This window comes from Aptenodytes patagonicus, chromosome Z (genome assembly GCF_965638725.1).
Source record: "Aptenodytes patagonicus chromosome Z, bAptPat1.pri.cur, whole genome shotgun sequence".
In the NCBI taxonomy this organism is placed as follows: Eukaryota; Metazoa; Chordata; class Aves; order Sphenisciformes; family Spheniscidae; genus Aptenodytes; species Aptenodytes patagonicus.
Window position 1 is genome coordinate 57632527 of NC_134982.1, and position 14720 is coordinate 57647246.

A 14720-nucleotide genomic window follows, 5' to 3' on the forward strand; every position below is an offset into this window, starting at 1 on the left:
TCACCCCACACAGCATCGGGGCAGGTGTGCTGCCGTGTATTTCCGAGGGGGACCATGCACACATGCAGAGGGGTGTCTGTGGACACGCAGGGTGGGGTGCCGGTGGAGGAGGCTGTTTCTCAAGGGTGGCCCATTTCCATAGGAGCAGGAAGGTCTCCAAGGCTCCCTTCTGCAACGGTGGTGCTGGGACAGCCCAGGAGCCCCGCTGCAGCGGGGACCTCACGTGTGTGCGCTGCAGGAAGCTGTGCCCCACCGGTGGGGACAGGGCAAACCTCCCCCTATCTCTCCCACCAGCTCTCTCCCCCTATCCTCCTGCCACTCCCCAGTCTGCTCGTGGCACCTCGAGCGCCCCAGGCAGAGCACACAGGTCTGCCGCCCATGGCCGTTTTGTTGGACCATTTCTGTAAGTCAGTGGTCGCGTGTCCTAGCCACTCTGCAGCTGACTGCCTCTCATGTTGCCATGGGAAGCCACATGCAGCAATCAGAGGGCAATAAGAGAAACAGCAAGCCAAGACCTTTCATTTTCATTTTATTTTCCCCTTGCACTATATCTGTTTCTAACAGGATACAGTCTGTAGGTAAAATTGCAGCTTAATCTCAGGGGCTGCAGAGTTCTTGCCTGTCTTCTGCACAGAAGTTGCATCCCTGCTGGACAGCCGTCAGTAACTTCTCCTTTGAGGGGAAAGACCTGTGACAGGAGGCAGAAGTGATCCTTGCAGGTCCATAGGCAAGCAGCATGTCTGCACTAGTGGAGCTGAGAGGAGGTGCAGGGTGGGGCGAAAGGACTGGCGAGACAACATACAGATGCAGTCTGAGATTATCCAACAGTAAAGTGCAGGGTAGCACTTGTCATTCATCCATGGTACCCTGGGACAGGCCCCGACCCCTCGCCTCCCAGGCTGGCTCATCCAGTGAAAGCATTAATGGCACAATGCAATGCCCCAGAGAGGGACAGCTGGTGGGAGGAAACCCTTCCCTCCCCACACCTGGGGAGACGCTGTGATCAGATGCTCCATCTGCTGCTCCTGCTGTCTTCTCGTCTGATGCACAGGTCATGTCCAGCCACAGCATGTACAGCATATCAGCAATCTCTTACTAACAGATGTTTCTACATCTCTTTGTACCATCGCAACCACACCACTTGCAGTTTGATTCCCACTGGAGGTATTAGCCAGTTAGATGCAGGTGAAACCTGGCATGGCTCCCACCCGCAGTGCTCCCCCTTGGCAGCTGGGGGCTGGCTGCCCGTACTTATTGGGCATGGAGAAGGGAAGGGCCAAGAAACAGATTTTTCCAGCATTTTCCCAGGCCTGAGAGAAAAGTGATGTAATTGCAACACAATTTCAGGAGAGGTCTACTGACCAATCAACTGCCTGATGAGTGCTGTAGAGTAATTTAGCTCTGCTTCTGGCATATACTCCAGGGAAGAGTTTTCACCTCTGGCTTGATGCAGCTCTCAAGTCCAGTGGGAGATGAGAGGGGGCCTGTTTTGTAAGTGCCTCACTGGATGAGGTAATGCATACAGACCTCCATTCTTGGTTTTGAAGGCAGGGGGCGGGGGAATTAGAGAAATTAATATCCGTGTGAGACTGGCAGGGGAGGTTTCTCAGAGAGGAACTCAGGGGTGGAGAGTAAATTTTCCCTCCATGCAGGAGGGGCTTGCCTGAGCTGCCAAGGGATTTTTAATGCTGTGGCTTGGCCATCATCTGCTGTCCCAGATGGAAGGAGTAGGACAAGCTGACTCAAGACAGGACCTCTTTGCTCTGCTACCAGAAAAGAGCATGTGAGTGCTCTTCAGATGTTGCCTCTGCTGGAGCCTAGCCTGCTGCTGCTACTGCTGGTGGATTGTGAGTGGAGGTGCCTGACCTGGCACTGCCAGAGATATGGGAGCACATACGAGGTCTCTGCTGCTGGCAGAGCTGTGAGGGTGGCAGTTCCTGCAGAGAGGGAGGGAAAAACTGCTAGGGAGACCGGAGACCGTGGTCCTGTCTTCAGCCACCTCTCGCGGATCTGGGGGAAGTACTCACTGTCTTTTACCAGCTGGCCACGGTCTGACTCCAGCTAAAGCTGGGAAGTGCTGCTCCCCTCCCAGGGAGGCAGGACAGGAAGAACTCAACATCCACTCAGCTCTTCGAAGGAAGAGATGGTACTGAATGCCACAGGTGGGGTACGGATCCCAGCTCCACCCCCCAGGCAGATGTGTTGCATGTCCTGGCATTGAGCATAGTGGCTTTGTCCTTCCAGCAACTCCAGATACTGTGTAAGAAAACCTCTGTGAGAGCCCAGAGAGTACTGGATCCAAGCAAGATTTTATTGCTCTCTGGGCTGAATGTGGCTGCATCATCTATCACAAATGCTTACAAGAGAAAAGTCTTTTTTCTCTGTACCTCTTCCTCTACTCCTTCCACAAAACCTTAAGGTGGGTTATGGGGAAGATTAGGAAAAACATTCAGTAGAGAGAAACTCCTTCGCAAGCAGCAGCAGAGCACTGAGGAGTCAGACAAACCTAGTTCCAGCAGAAGAAAAGGTGGCTGCAGTGTTTTCCAGACTACAAAGCAAACATGGGAGATCTTCTCTCTCACACCCTGTGAAAGGAAAGGCATTTTCTTATTGCTTCCTTCCTCATCTTTCCGTTCTCAGACAACTGGTCTCAGGTTGACTTTCTGCTTCGGTTTTTACCTCTTTCCAAGAAAAAGTTGCCTTTTGACAGAGCTATCTGCCTCCTCTCCTCCCTGCTTTCTTCATCCCTTGGCACCTTACACTTGTGTAATGCCACCTGGGGTCGGATGCTGTGTCTTTCCTTTCTCCTCTGTACCTTTCAACAAGTTGTGGTTGCTGTTACTTGCTGCTGGGGGTTGCAATAGCCTCAGGCTCAAATGACACAGCTCTTTCTCCAGTTATCTCAAAATCCATTGCCAAACACAACTGTGCTGGTTTTGGCTGGGATAGAGTTAATTTTCTTCATAATAGCTAGTATGGGGCTATGTTTTGGATTTCTGCTGGAAACAGTGTTGGTAACACAGGGATGTTTTAGTTACTGCTGAGCAGTGCTTACACAGAGTCAAGGCCTTTTCTGCTTCTCACACCACCCCACCAGCAAGTAGGCTGGAGGTGCACAAGAAGTTGGGAGGGGACACAGCTGGGGCAGCTGACCCCAACTGACCAAAGGGATATTCCACACCATATGATGTCATGCTCAGCATATAAAGCTGGGGGAAGAAGGAAGGGGGGGACGTTCGGAGTGATGGCGTTTGTCTTCCCAAGTAACAGTTACGCGTGATGGAGCCCTGCTTTCCTGGAGATGGCTGAACACCTGCCTGCCGATGGGAAGGAGTGAATGAATTCCTTGTTTTGCTTTGCTTGTGTGTGCAGCTTTTGCTTTACCTATGAAACTGTCTTTATCTCAACCCATGAGTTTTCTCATTTTTACCCTTCTGATTCTCTCCCCCATCCCACTGGGGGGGAGTGAGCGAGCGGCTGTGTGGTGCTTAGTTGCTGGCTGGGGTTAAACCACAACTTTCATCAAGTTTGCAGACAAATATTTGGCTTGGTGTGCAGTCACGTGGCCAAGAATTGGCCTCACTTATTTCTCAGTGACAGCAGATACTTATCAAAGGCTTATTTAACACAACCACCCTGTTTTTTCTCTTATGTCGAGCAGTCTGGGAAAGAATTTATGCCCATCCTTTCTGCAGCAGTCTTTAGATGTGTCTGCAGTCCATTCTCACATTCCCCCCTTCCTCTAGAGGCAATTCCATCAGCTTTCTCAGGATTGGAGGGGCTGAAGACTGGGATTGAATTCCCTCAACTGCAAGCAGCCTGATCATGCACAACCCAGGAAACCACCGTTCAGCAACAGTACCCAACCACGTAAGTGGTCTTAGTCTGCCGCAGGTGCAAAGCCAAACTCTTTCCTTCTGCACCTTTGGATGACTGCTTCCAAAACTGCTTGTGCATGGAGTCAGATGGATTACCTTTACTCTCCATGGGCTTGCCTCTCTCTTCCATGTGTTTTATCAATGAAAAAATGAAGCCTTGGATCCAAACACCTGTATGAATCCTATTCATAGGACATGTATATGAAAAGGAGTAACCAAGAAACCACAGAATCAAAGAAAAAAATTATCTCTGGACTCTTGTTAAAGTCTGACCACCCACATTGTCAGAATTTTCTCCATACTTGCTGCAACCCGTGTCTGCTGCGTCCAGTCCTTTTGCTGTGCACCTCTGGGTATGAGGCTGTCTTTCCCAGAATCTCCCTCAGTTGAAGACAACAATTAGTTCACCCCTTGGGCTTTTCTTAAAAAAAAAAAAAATTTACTCATCCATTTCAGTCCTTTTGCATGTTAACTTTCCTAGGTGATGCTGTAAGATGTAGTAGTGTTCACAGGTACCTTAAGTCTTGCTGCAAATAGCGGTAAACTTACTATAGCTGTTTAGCATTGGCCTTTTTTTGGCTCAAACCTGATAAGCATCTATTGCCTGGCCAGAATGGGGTGGCAGAGGAGTAATCTGGTCACTGTGGGATGGCTGTAATGAGGCTTGTGGCACCTTTCCCACCCACATGGGAATTCATCCCAATATAAGAGGTATTACAAGGACAGCTTTCTTGCCTGGCCCTGCAGCCAGGTTTTGAGGACTGTATGGAAAGGGTGGCACTCTTGCATCATCCTGTGTGGGGGATTCTCATACCCTAATCCCTACAAGATCTGACAGACATCCTTGGATGCAAAGGAAGAATCCCATCACTTTCACATTTAGAACCCAGCCCAGCATTTATCAGCTAGGTTACAACACAGACATGGGCCCCAAATGCAGGACAACTTCCAGGGGAAGGAGGATAACGAAGGCACGATGCAGAAGGCAACAGGAGAGAGCAGACCGAGTCATTTGTGGTCTTAGAGAGTTAGGCAAGACAACAAAACTCCAGGTGGCTAGCGATGCAGAAACCCCTGTGTATGGCCACTGCATTAAGCATCCTCTATTTAGAGAGACCTCCTACCCCACTGCATGGGCTGGGATCCTGCTCTGTGAAATGCACTGCATTTACTCACCAGGAAGGACAGGCTCAGCTCTGCTGGGAGCAGCCACACTGCCCTCAGCGAGGACTAAATCAGTGCTGGCATAAACAAACACCACGGTGGAAGTAAAAGGAAGGGAGGGATGAAACTCCCCCCTCTCTGGCACGCTCCACTTTAACAAGGTGGGACAGTAGGAGCAGGTGAAAGTGAACACATTTAGCTCTCCAGAAAGCAGCAGGCCACAGCTCTTCTAGCAAGTGGGTTCAGCTCCAGCAACCCAAAGATAAAAGCAGTACCTACCTCTACGGCCAGCCCTTAACAGAGCAGCAGTAAAGATATTGCAGCTTGAAGTAAATAAGCATCCTGTTATAATCACATTTTGCTCAAGCACTGAGTCACAGCTGAATCTCAAGTGTTGAGTTTCAGTGTTTTTTCAGTAGCACTTACTTCACATAACCACCATTTGACAGCTTACAGACTAGCACCACAGACATGGACTGCTCACCAGTGCTTTAAAGAAAAAAAAAAAGTTGTTTTCTGGAAATTCAGATCTAATTTACAGCTCCTGAAAATAAGAGGCTTTTGGAAGAATATTGGCTTTTAAGTATGCGACACATCCTGTTATCCTGAGAGGTCAGGATATGATGTATTATTTTTATTTTACAGAAATAGATTTTTAAACTAATTGGTAGTCTAGATCTTTACTTTCATTGGCATCACCTAATCATTTCAATACCATGAGGTACACACTCAAGCCAAGAAATAACTAAAACCCCAGTCATGACAACATGTAGCTGATTTTCCTGTTCCCCTTTTCTCCTTGAAAATATCCCATCTTAATCCCTTTCCCCTGCAGTTATTAGGTATGTTACACTTTCAATTCAAATCCAATTTTATGTTTCATTTCCCTATACTCCATAGGACTGCTTTCTTTTATTAGTTGAGAACATGCCCTGGTAGTTACGGATTTATTTCTTCCAAAGCATAATCTAGAAGAGACTGTGTATTTATTAAGAGCAATTAGTTTAATAAAACATATGACAATGTTTCCTGAAAGACTGCTATCACTTAGAAAGATTTAGATCTGAAATCACTGCTTCAGCTGTCTAATCTGCAATGTCAGAAAAAGGAAGCTAGCTATTGTCCAAATAAGAAGCCAGACCCACTGAATCTTTGAGTGTTACTAGTATTATTTACAGTGAGAAAAACAAGAACAGAAAACGAGCCACTCAACACCACAGTCTACAGGCATAGGCTTTTTACCTTCTTCTGGGACATCTGAGGTCTGTACAGCTGAGGAAATGCCTTAGCAGCTTACATGCTAAAAGCAGACTTAACTTCACTTAAAAGCCAGTAATTTTTTAAACATCAGTCACCTGCATGGCCAGCCACTTCTTGTAAAAGAGACAGACTACAGTTTGACTGTAACTTGTTCTTAGTTTTGGGGAACAACATTTGACCATTTGTTAAATCTGAAAAGGTATGTGTTTAGAAACATCTGACTAGCAAGTCAGCACTAATTCCTCAGATCTCAGCATGGTTTGACAAGTCACCAAATTTGACTGCACTGTCAAATGCAAGAATTGTGCAATAATCCACTGTGGTAACAAAGCTGAAAAAAGATGACAGCAACTCCTGGGCACAGCCATTTAATAAATAGGTTCAGGCAGCCAGTGCCATGCCAGCCTCCCCCACCTGCCCATATATATTCAATTGTATGTATTTTCTGATCACAAACATTACCTATGAGTAATAGGTGTAGTGACTGGCTGTTGCTGGAGGAATACAACGGGGTGTTTCAGCTGCAGCAATGGCCAGCTTGTGACAAACGCTTCCTGTCACATTCTGTAAGTACTTCTGCTGCTCTTCTGTGCAATTCACTCAAAAAAATACCAACTGAAGTGTTGCAAATACTTTATTGATAGTATAGCATGCAGAGTCCACCAACTACCAAACAGTTCAGAGCCTAGCCATGTATTTCCATATGTGAAATTAAGATCCAATCTTTTGTTCATTTCAATATGGACTCTTCACTTGCTACAAGGGAAGAAAAAACAAACATAGTTAGGACTACTAGTCACTCCCATGCAGTACTAAAATATGCAAAGCACTAATGGGATCAAAGGCTACCTTTAAGTATGCCATTTCTTTCTAGCCAGCTTTTACGATTCCCGCTTCTTATTCAACAGAACTGTATTCATTGCTTTGGGGTAAAGGCACTTTTTTGGCTTACTCATTAGTAAATGACAGTTTTCTGAACTGACAATTCAAATAAGCCCAGAAAAAGCTACCATTACAGATACGTCCAGTTATCCATCTTTAAAGAACAATCTGCAACAACTGCATTGCACTGAATGGCGTTTTTAACAACTTCTTTTCTAACTGGAAAACCACACCAAAACCACTGTTGGGAAAGCAGGCCAGTCACCTGCATGCCACTTTTAAATAGATTAAACATTCTAAAGAAATAATCACAGAATTCCATTCTTAAGTGGAGCAGCAACACCACAGTACAGTCTCTATCTCCAAAAACACAAGAAGTTTCAGCTAAACTAGAAAACATCTAAAAGATCCATTTATTTAGTCCATGACTAATGGAGACTAAGATGGTAAACAGATGGTAAACAGCTGTGCAAAACAGCTTTATCTCTAGTAAGCGATACAATTCACCAACGTGCATATTTGTTTTTATATATGTGTAGTTCATTTAATTTTTACAGGGTTTTGTTCAACATCAGTCTTGTTTAGGACAATGCAAATGTACTATTTCCCAGGGAAATAGTTACTAAGTGTGTAGCTGCACCAAGAACAGCTTGAGTTATTAATCCATTTTCTTAAAGTTCTTTTTAAGTCCACCTAAAAAAACCTAGGTGAATTCAAGCTAGAGAGCACACTCTTCTGTAAGGTGGGGGGACGAATCCTCCGTTAGAAATGCACAGGGGACCCAAGAAATAATCCTAAGGACAAGGGAAAGCATGCTGCAGCAGGAATACTGCAGGGTGGAAGGGAATGAGAAAAAAGCAGGAGTCCTAATCCAAATTGATCACCTTCAGCATAATTCTCTTCATGCGAGAGGTACAACAAATGAAGTTGACCACTAACACAACACCAATGATACCACTTAAAAGTTTGAGTTGCAATTACAAGCAGTTGCCTACAACTTATGGCTGAGATCATCAGTCACATTTGTGAGATTTCTGTATTGCACAGAGAAAAGAGATGATACGTTTGCTGTGTCCAGCTGAATAAGGTAAATCTGAGTACAGTTAATACACGGTTCCAGTTATTCCTCACAGAATAGTCAGCAGTGTTTAGCAGTTTGTTTTCTCAGTGGAAATTCAGATAGCCATTTAACAAGACCGTTTGGCTGCAAAAGTGTTTTTAACTCTTCCTGTACCGATGCCTACATTTTGAAGAGCTTGTAAAACAGCAGCACTATCTACCCATCACATAACCCTAACCACTGCTCCATGAGTCCACATGGGTCTGCAGCCCACTGGCTACAAGCCTAAAGCTCTCCAAAAAACACTGCAGTAAAACTGCAGTCCACCTGCAAGCCAGTGTGTGCGCTTTGGCATGGGATGCATAAATTAAATCGAGGGACTACCTTCTGCAAGCTCTTTTGCAATCCGCTCAAGTTCTTCACGTTTCTTTTTCTCTTCAGCCTCTATTCTTCTCTCTTCTTCAGCAATAGGCTTCAGGTAGTCTGTTATTAACACATTTGCTTTAAAACACAATTTCTAGAACCCAGCACAAAGCTCTGCACCTGCTAGCTCACTCAAAAAGGAAGAAAAAACAGTTTCGCGGGCACAAAGGCACATTTCATACGAACCTGTGACTTCAAACCAGCAAGGTCCCGTCCCTTGAGGGCCACCTCGGCAAGGCCTAGGCAGCTCCCGCTGCGGCGGGGAGGGGGGAAATGGCGGCCGGGCCCGCGGCTGCGCGGCCCGCACCCGCCGCCTCAAGGTGCCCTTGCGGGCCGCGCGGGGAAGGGGGAGAGGCCGCCCGGGGCGCCGCACTCACCGTATCGCTTCTTGCCGTAGATCATCCCCACCAGTAGGGCCGAGTACCGGGTGAACTGCGGGAGGCAGAGACAAGGACGCGCCCTTCGCTCAGCTCACACGCACCGCACCGCACCGCACCGCCAGGCCAGGCCAGGCCAGGCCCGGCCCGGCGCCTCCCGTCCGCCCCGGCCCAGCCCGTCGAGGCCACCGGCCGCCCCCCCGCCCCGGAGGGTAGCGGGACACCCGCGGCGCCGGGGGAGCCGCCCGCCGCCCTCACCTTGATAAGCGGCGAGACCTGCACCGGCGGGATCATGTTGGCAGCGCTAGCGGGGCGGCCGGAAGTGACGCCTGTAGAGCGGCGGCGGGGCGGAAGGAGGGAAGCGCCCCCCCCCACCGGTGGGCGGGGCTACTCGAAACAGGGCGGCGGCCGGGAGGAGGCGGTAAACGTTGTGTGAAAGATTTCATAGACTAGAATCATAGACTCATAGAATCATTAAGGTTGGAGAAGACCTCGAAGATCATCGAGTCTAACCGTTGACCCAACACCACCAGGCCCACTAAACCATGTCCCTAAGCGCCTCATCTACACGTCTTTTAAATACCTCCAGGGATGGGGACTCCACCACTTCCCTGGGCAGCCTGTTCCAATGTTTAACCACTCCTTCAGTAAAGACATTTTTCCTCACGTCCAATCTAAACCTCCCCTGGCGCAACTTGAGGCCATTTCCTCTCGTCCTATCGCTTGTTACTTGGGAGAAGAGACCGACACCCACCTCGCTACAACCTCCTTTCAGGGAGTTGCAGAGAGCGGTAACGTCTCCCCTCAGCCTCCTCCAGAGTAACAGTTCCAGTTCCCTCAGCCGCTCCTCATAAGACTTGTTCTCCAGACCCCTCACCAGCCTCGTTGCCCTTCTCTGGACATGCTCCAGCACCTCAATGTCCTTCTTGTAGTGAGGGGCCCAAAACTGAACACAGTATTCGAGGTGCGGCCTCACCACTGCCGAGTACAGGGGGACGATCACTTCCCTACTCCTGCTGGCCACACTATTTCTGATACAGGCCAGGATGCCATTGGCCTTCTTGGCCGCCTGGGCACACTGCCGGCTCATGTTCAGCCGGCTGTCAACCAGCACCCCCAGGTCCTTTTCTGCCAGGCAGCTTTCCAGCCACTCTTCCCAAGCCTGTAGCGCTGCATGGGGTTGTTGTGACCCAAGTGCAGGAGCCGGCAACTGGCCTTGTTGAATCTCATACAGTTGGCCTCGGCCCATCCATCCAGCCTGTCCAGGTCCCTCTGCAGAGCCTTCCTACCCTCGAGCAGATCAACACTCCTGCCCAACTTGCTGTCGTCTGCAAACTTACTGAGGGTGCACTCAATCCCCTCACCCAGATCATTGATAAAGATATTAAACAAGACCGGCCCCAAAACTGAGCCCTGGGGAACACCGCTCGTGACCGGCCACCAACTGGATGTAACTCCATTCACCACAACTCTCTGGGCCCGGCCATCCAGCCAGTTTTTGACCCAGCGCAGAGTCCACCTGTCTAAGCCGTGAGCCGCCAGCTTCTCGAGGAGAATGCTGTGGGAGACAGTGTCAAAGGCCTTGCTGAAGTCCAGGTAGACCACATCTACAGCCTTTCCCTCATCCACTAGGCGGGTCACCTGGTCATAGAAGGAGATCAGGTTGGTCAAGCAGGACCTGCCTCTCATGAACCCGTGCTGGCTAGGCCGGATCCCCTGGTTGTCCCGCTCATGCCTTGTAAGCGCCCTCAAGATGAGCCGCTCCATAATCTTCCCCGGCACCGAGGTCAGGCTGACAGGCCTGTAGTTCCCCGGATCCTCCTTCCGGCCCTTCTTGTGGATGGGCGTCACATTGGCAAGCCTATTTCGACCGTCCAGTGCCAGATTTTCAGTGACACGGTCGCATGTCATCCAGGAGTGAGGAGCCATCACGTCACAAAATGGACCATGCCCATTCCTCCATGGCAGAAAACGGAAGAGCCGTCCCCGCAGCCTGTCCCTCAGCCACCAGGAAGGAGCGGGCTTGGCTTTTCCTCTGAGAAATGACCCGCAGCCGATGGGAGTGACATTGGGAGCCTTTAATGTCGCCATCCCGCTGTGCTGCAATGGGGATAGAGGGCTGCGAGGAGTGGGGAGACACATCAGCCCCTGACGCGGGGAATGGCAGGCTTCGGGCCCGGGTGGGCGCAGCACCACTTGTGCCGGGCAGACAGGCACACTGCCGTCGGCGGGCACTGACCCCAGAGAAGCTGCGCTAGCTGCGTTTGACATGTTTGATCCAGAGGGCAAAGGGCACATTAGGAAAGACTGCAAAGTGTACTTCCGTGTTTGGTTCTCGAACCTTGACAAAATCGTGTTGTTATGTGCCGGGCAGCTAAGAACTCTGAATTATGTTTCATAGTCATAAAATTAAGGAATCTGAATCTTAGCTGACTGCGCATCAGTGCCATCATTTTCCAATTCTTGCGTAAAGTTAAACATACGCAGTGAAAGGGTAAGGATGTCATTATTAAACCCCCTGGAAGATTACTGCCTGTGCTACTTTCTGCTAAGCAAGCCACAGGTAATTGAAATTCTTTCACTAAAAGAGGTCTGAAATTCTTCTTTTTAGGGAGCCTGGTGAAAGATTCCATTCATTTGTAGTATCATGAAGTTTTTTTAATTATTGTTTTATGTCCTATGTCAGTAGGACCTGAAAGTTCTTTCATGGATGGAATGTATGTAACCTATCTCTTTTTTTTTTTACGTTTCTGTCTTTATTTACTTCCAGTAGCAAGAACTCTGACAGACACTTGGAGCATTACAAATGAGAGGTCACTGCTGGGTGGGTATCGCTTTAGTTCCAAACAACAGTAGCGGTTGTTAATGCTGTAGTAATTCACCACAAGGCTCAATGCCAAGTCAGTAACAAACCAGCCAAGCTGCTAGTGGCACAGTGATTGCCTATTCAGCCACTTTTGTCCAGTACGTGTCCAGATGAACGTTTTAAAATCCTTAAATACCCGACAGTGGATGATTTTAATGAAATGTTATAAACCTCCCAAACACAAAGCATCAGTAGTACAGTATCAGGAGTCTTTATGCTGATCTGCAAAGAGAACACACACTAACTTAGAGACTGGCACTTGCAGAACTAGAACCCAGCCTGGGATTTCTCCAGATGCTAGTATACCAGTTTTAAAAGCAAACAATTCAAGTTAGATCCTGTATTAGCCAGAATTGTTTTTCAACTTACTACTGCAAAGAAAAAAGTTGCAAACTGTGATGGTCTTGAATTACTGCATCACTTACTTTAAAATGCAGCTAACTTTAATCAGCCATCTAACTAGCCTTTTCTGTGTACCACCAGCCTGAAACACCTCCTGATGACCCAGGCTAACAAATTCAGTGCTGACTTGGTTTTGTCACTCACATGAATGTGGGTGCTGAATAGAAATTATTTTTAAAAAAGGAAGTAAGTCCCATATGTTAGAAGTTCCAAAAGCCTAAGACAGGGTGAGAAGAAAGAAGCATGTTTTACATCTTTCTAAAAAAATCAATTCAACAGGCCTATGTCAGTAACAGCAGATTCTGCTGTTTAGCCCGTGCCTTTATGAATTAGCACTAACTCATTTTTTGAGCTTTTGCTTTGCAGAAGTGCTTTACGGAGTTACTGATTGAGTTTGATTTATTCAAAGCAACAAAAGGCTCAATTTTTTAATGATTTTGAGCAATTAATTGAATGACATCCCCATGCTGGATGTTTAAACAGAAGGCACTAAAGCTCTGAGGAAAAATCGCTACCGCCCTTCACTTCTTTTGATGATACACAGATAGAGCAGGTGTTCTGGTCTTCCGCTACTGATGCAGTAGGCAACTTGGACTACAATCCGTGATGCTACACCATCACACATGGAGAAGAAAAGGAGGAGTAAATGGCACCGTATAGTTACCTGCAATAAAATCTCAAATTGTAATCATTAAGAGATCTGTGTGTTTTCTTCTCACCACAAAAACACTTATCTTCGTGCCCCATTCAATAGTAGCAAATAAATAGGTCACAGTTACCTGACACTGTCCTGAGTAACCCCACAGGTTACCAAGCTGAAAGCTGCAAACCAAGATCCTACAGTGAGCTTTGCACGCTACTGTCAAGTACCCTCGCACTGAAAAATCAAACTGCGCAAGTCCAAAATTCCTGGTGACTGACTTTATTTTACTGAAAAATCCAATCGCAAGAGCTGCTCTTGGTTTATCAGATGCCAAACAATAGCTTTGACTATGTCTGCTCCAAACTTATACGGAAGTTTGAGTTGTCGTAAGAAACAGCTTCCTGGTTAAGTTGTAAGAGAATTATTTGCACTAACTCAGTTGTTTTCAAATAAAATGGAAAAAAAGTCGTAAACCATTTACAATGTTTATAGTGATTAAACACAAATCCTGTCTCTGCAAAGAACCCCAGCTACGACTGTTACTCTTTTAAAGTAAATTAAGAGCTCTGTACGCTCGTCATTATTCTGAAGGCTCCAAACTGAAACTGCATCCTTCAGCAGTAACAGAGTGTTTCAGCTAGCACTATTTGTTATGGAAGGCAGAGATGACAGTGCTGCCAGTGCCTGTTACCATCTTTTAATGTCTCGAATGGATTAATCTTGAACATTAATTCAGTAACAAGGCCAACCGGTCTGAACAAACAAACCAGCCATCATTATGGAATCACAATTGTGAACTGAGAGACAATGGACTTCTCACATACCCTCCCATGCATGACCACATTTTGTCCAACCTGACCTATTCACTTTAGGAGGCAGTTGCTCCTGACTGGCGGTACCAAGTACCACAGGCAAAAAATTTCAATGCCATTAGAAGGGGAGTTTTACTGCAATGTTTTACTGCAATTTTACTTCTTCGCTTTCAGAAGATTTTATTTAATTAGAGCTATTATTCTGGCAAAGAAGGCCAGCAGCCTCCTGGACTTAGGAACTGGGTGCCACTGGCAGGTCAAGGGAGATGACTGGTGAGAGCATATCCAGTGTGCTGCGTCCTGCTCTCCCCTCCCCAGTACAGGAGAGATGTGGACATTCTAAGGTGAGTCTACCAAAGGACAATGGAGATGACGCAGGGACTGGAGCATCTCTCATACAAGGAGAGACTGGGAGAGCTGGGACCATGCAGCCTGCAAGAGAAGGATCAGGGGGAATCTTATCAGTGTTTATGACTAACTGATGGGGAGGAGCAAAGACTGAGCCAGACTCTTCTCAGTGGTGCCCAGTGACAGGATGAGAAGCAATGGGCACAAACTGAAATACAGGAAATTCCTTTTGAATGGAAGAAAAAAGAAAAAGAACCCTCTTTTTTACTCTAAGGGTGACTGAACACTTGAACAGGTTGACCTGTGAGTGCTTGTGGTGTCACCATCTGTGCAGATGCTCAAAGTCTGACTGGATACAGTCCTTAGCATCCAGCTCTAGCCGACCCTGTTTTAAACAGGAGGGCTGGACTTGGACAGTCTCCAGAGGTCCCTTCCAACCTCATCCATTCTGTGATTCTGGGATTATTATAATAATTTTAAGTGTTTCACTTTAATTTTTCTAGAGACAAAAACCTGTGGTCATTAGTAATTCTGTAAAGAACAACTAGTTACAGATAGATTTAGGAATGTTCTTTCTACTTGAGAATCACACAGTTCAAATTAAC

General features: G+C 47.2%; 1 protein-coding gene across 1 annotated transcript; it reads right to left on the reverse strand.

The window, feature by feature from the left end:
- Positions 1 to 6918: 6918 nt before the first annotated feature.
- Positions 6919 to 9410, reverse strand: ATP5ME (ATP synthase membrane subunit e). Its single transcript, XM_076362503.1, has 4 exons — positions 9303 to 9410; positions 9045 to 9099; positions 8629 to 8727; positions 6919 to 7058 (listed from the first exon to the last, which is right to left on the reverse strand). Exons 1-4 carry the CDS (start codon positions 9336 to 9338, stop codon positions 7033 to 7035), a joined length of 216 nt encoding a protein of 71 aa, XP_076218618.1. The 5' UTR covers positions 9339 to 9410; the 3' UTR covers positions 6919 to 7032.
- Positions 9411 to 14720: the final 5310 nt, after the last annotated feature.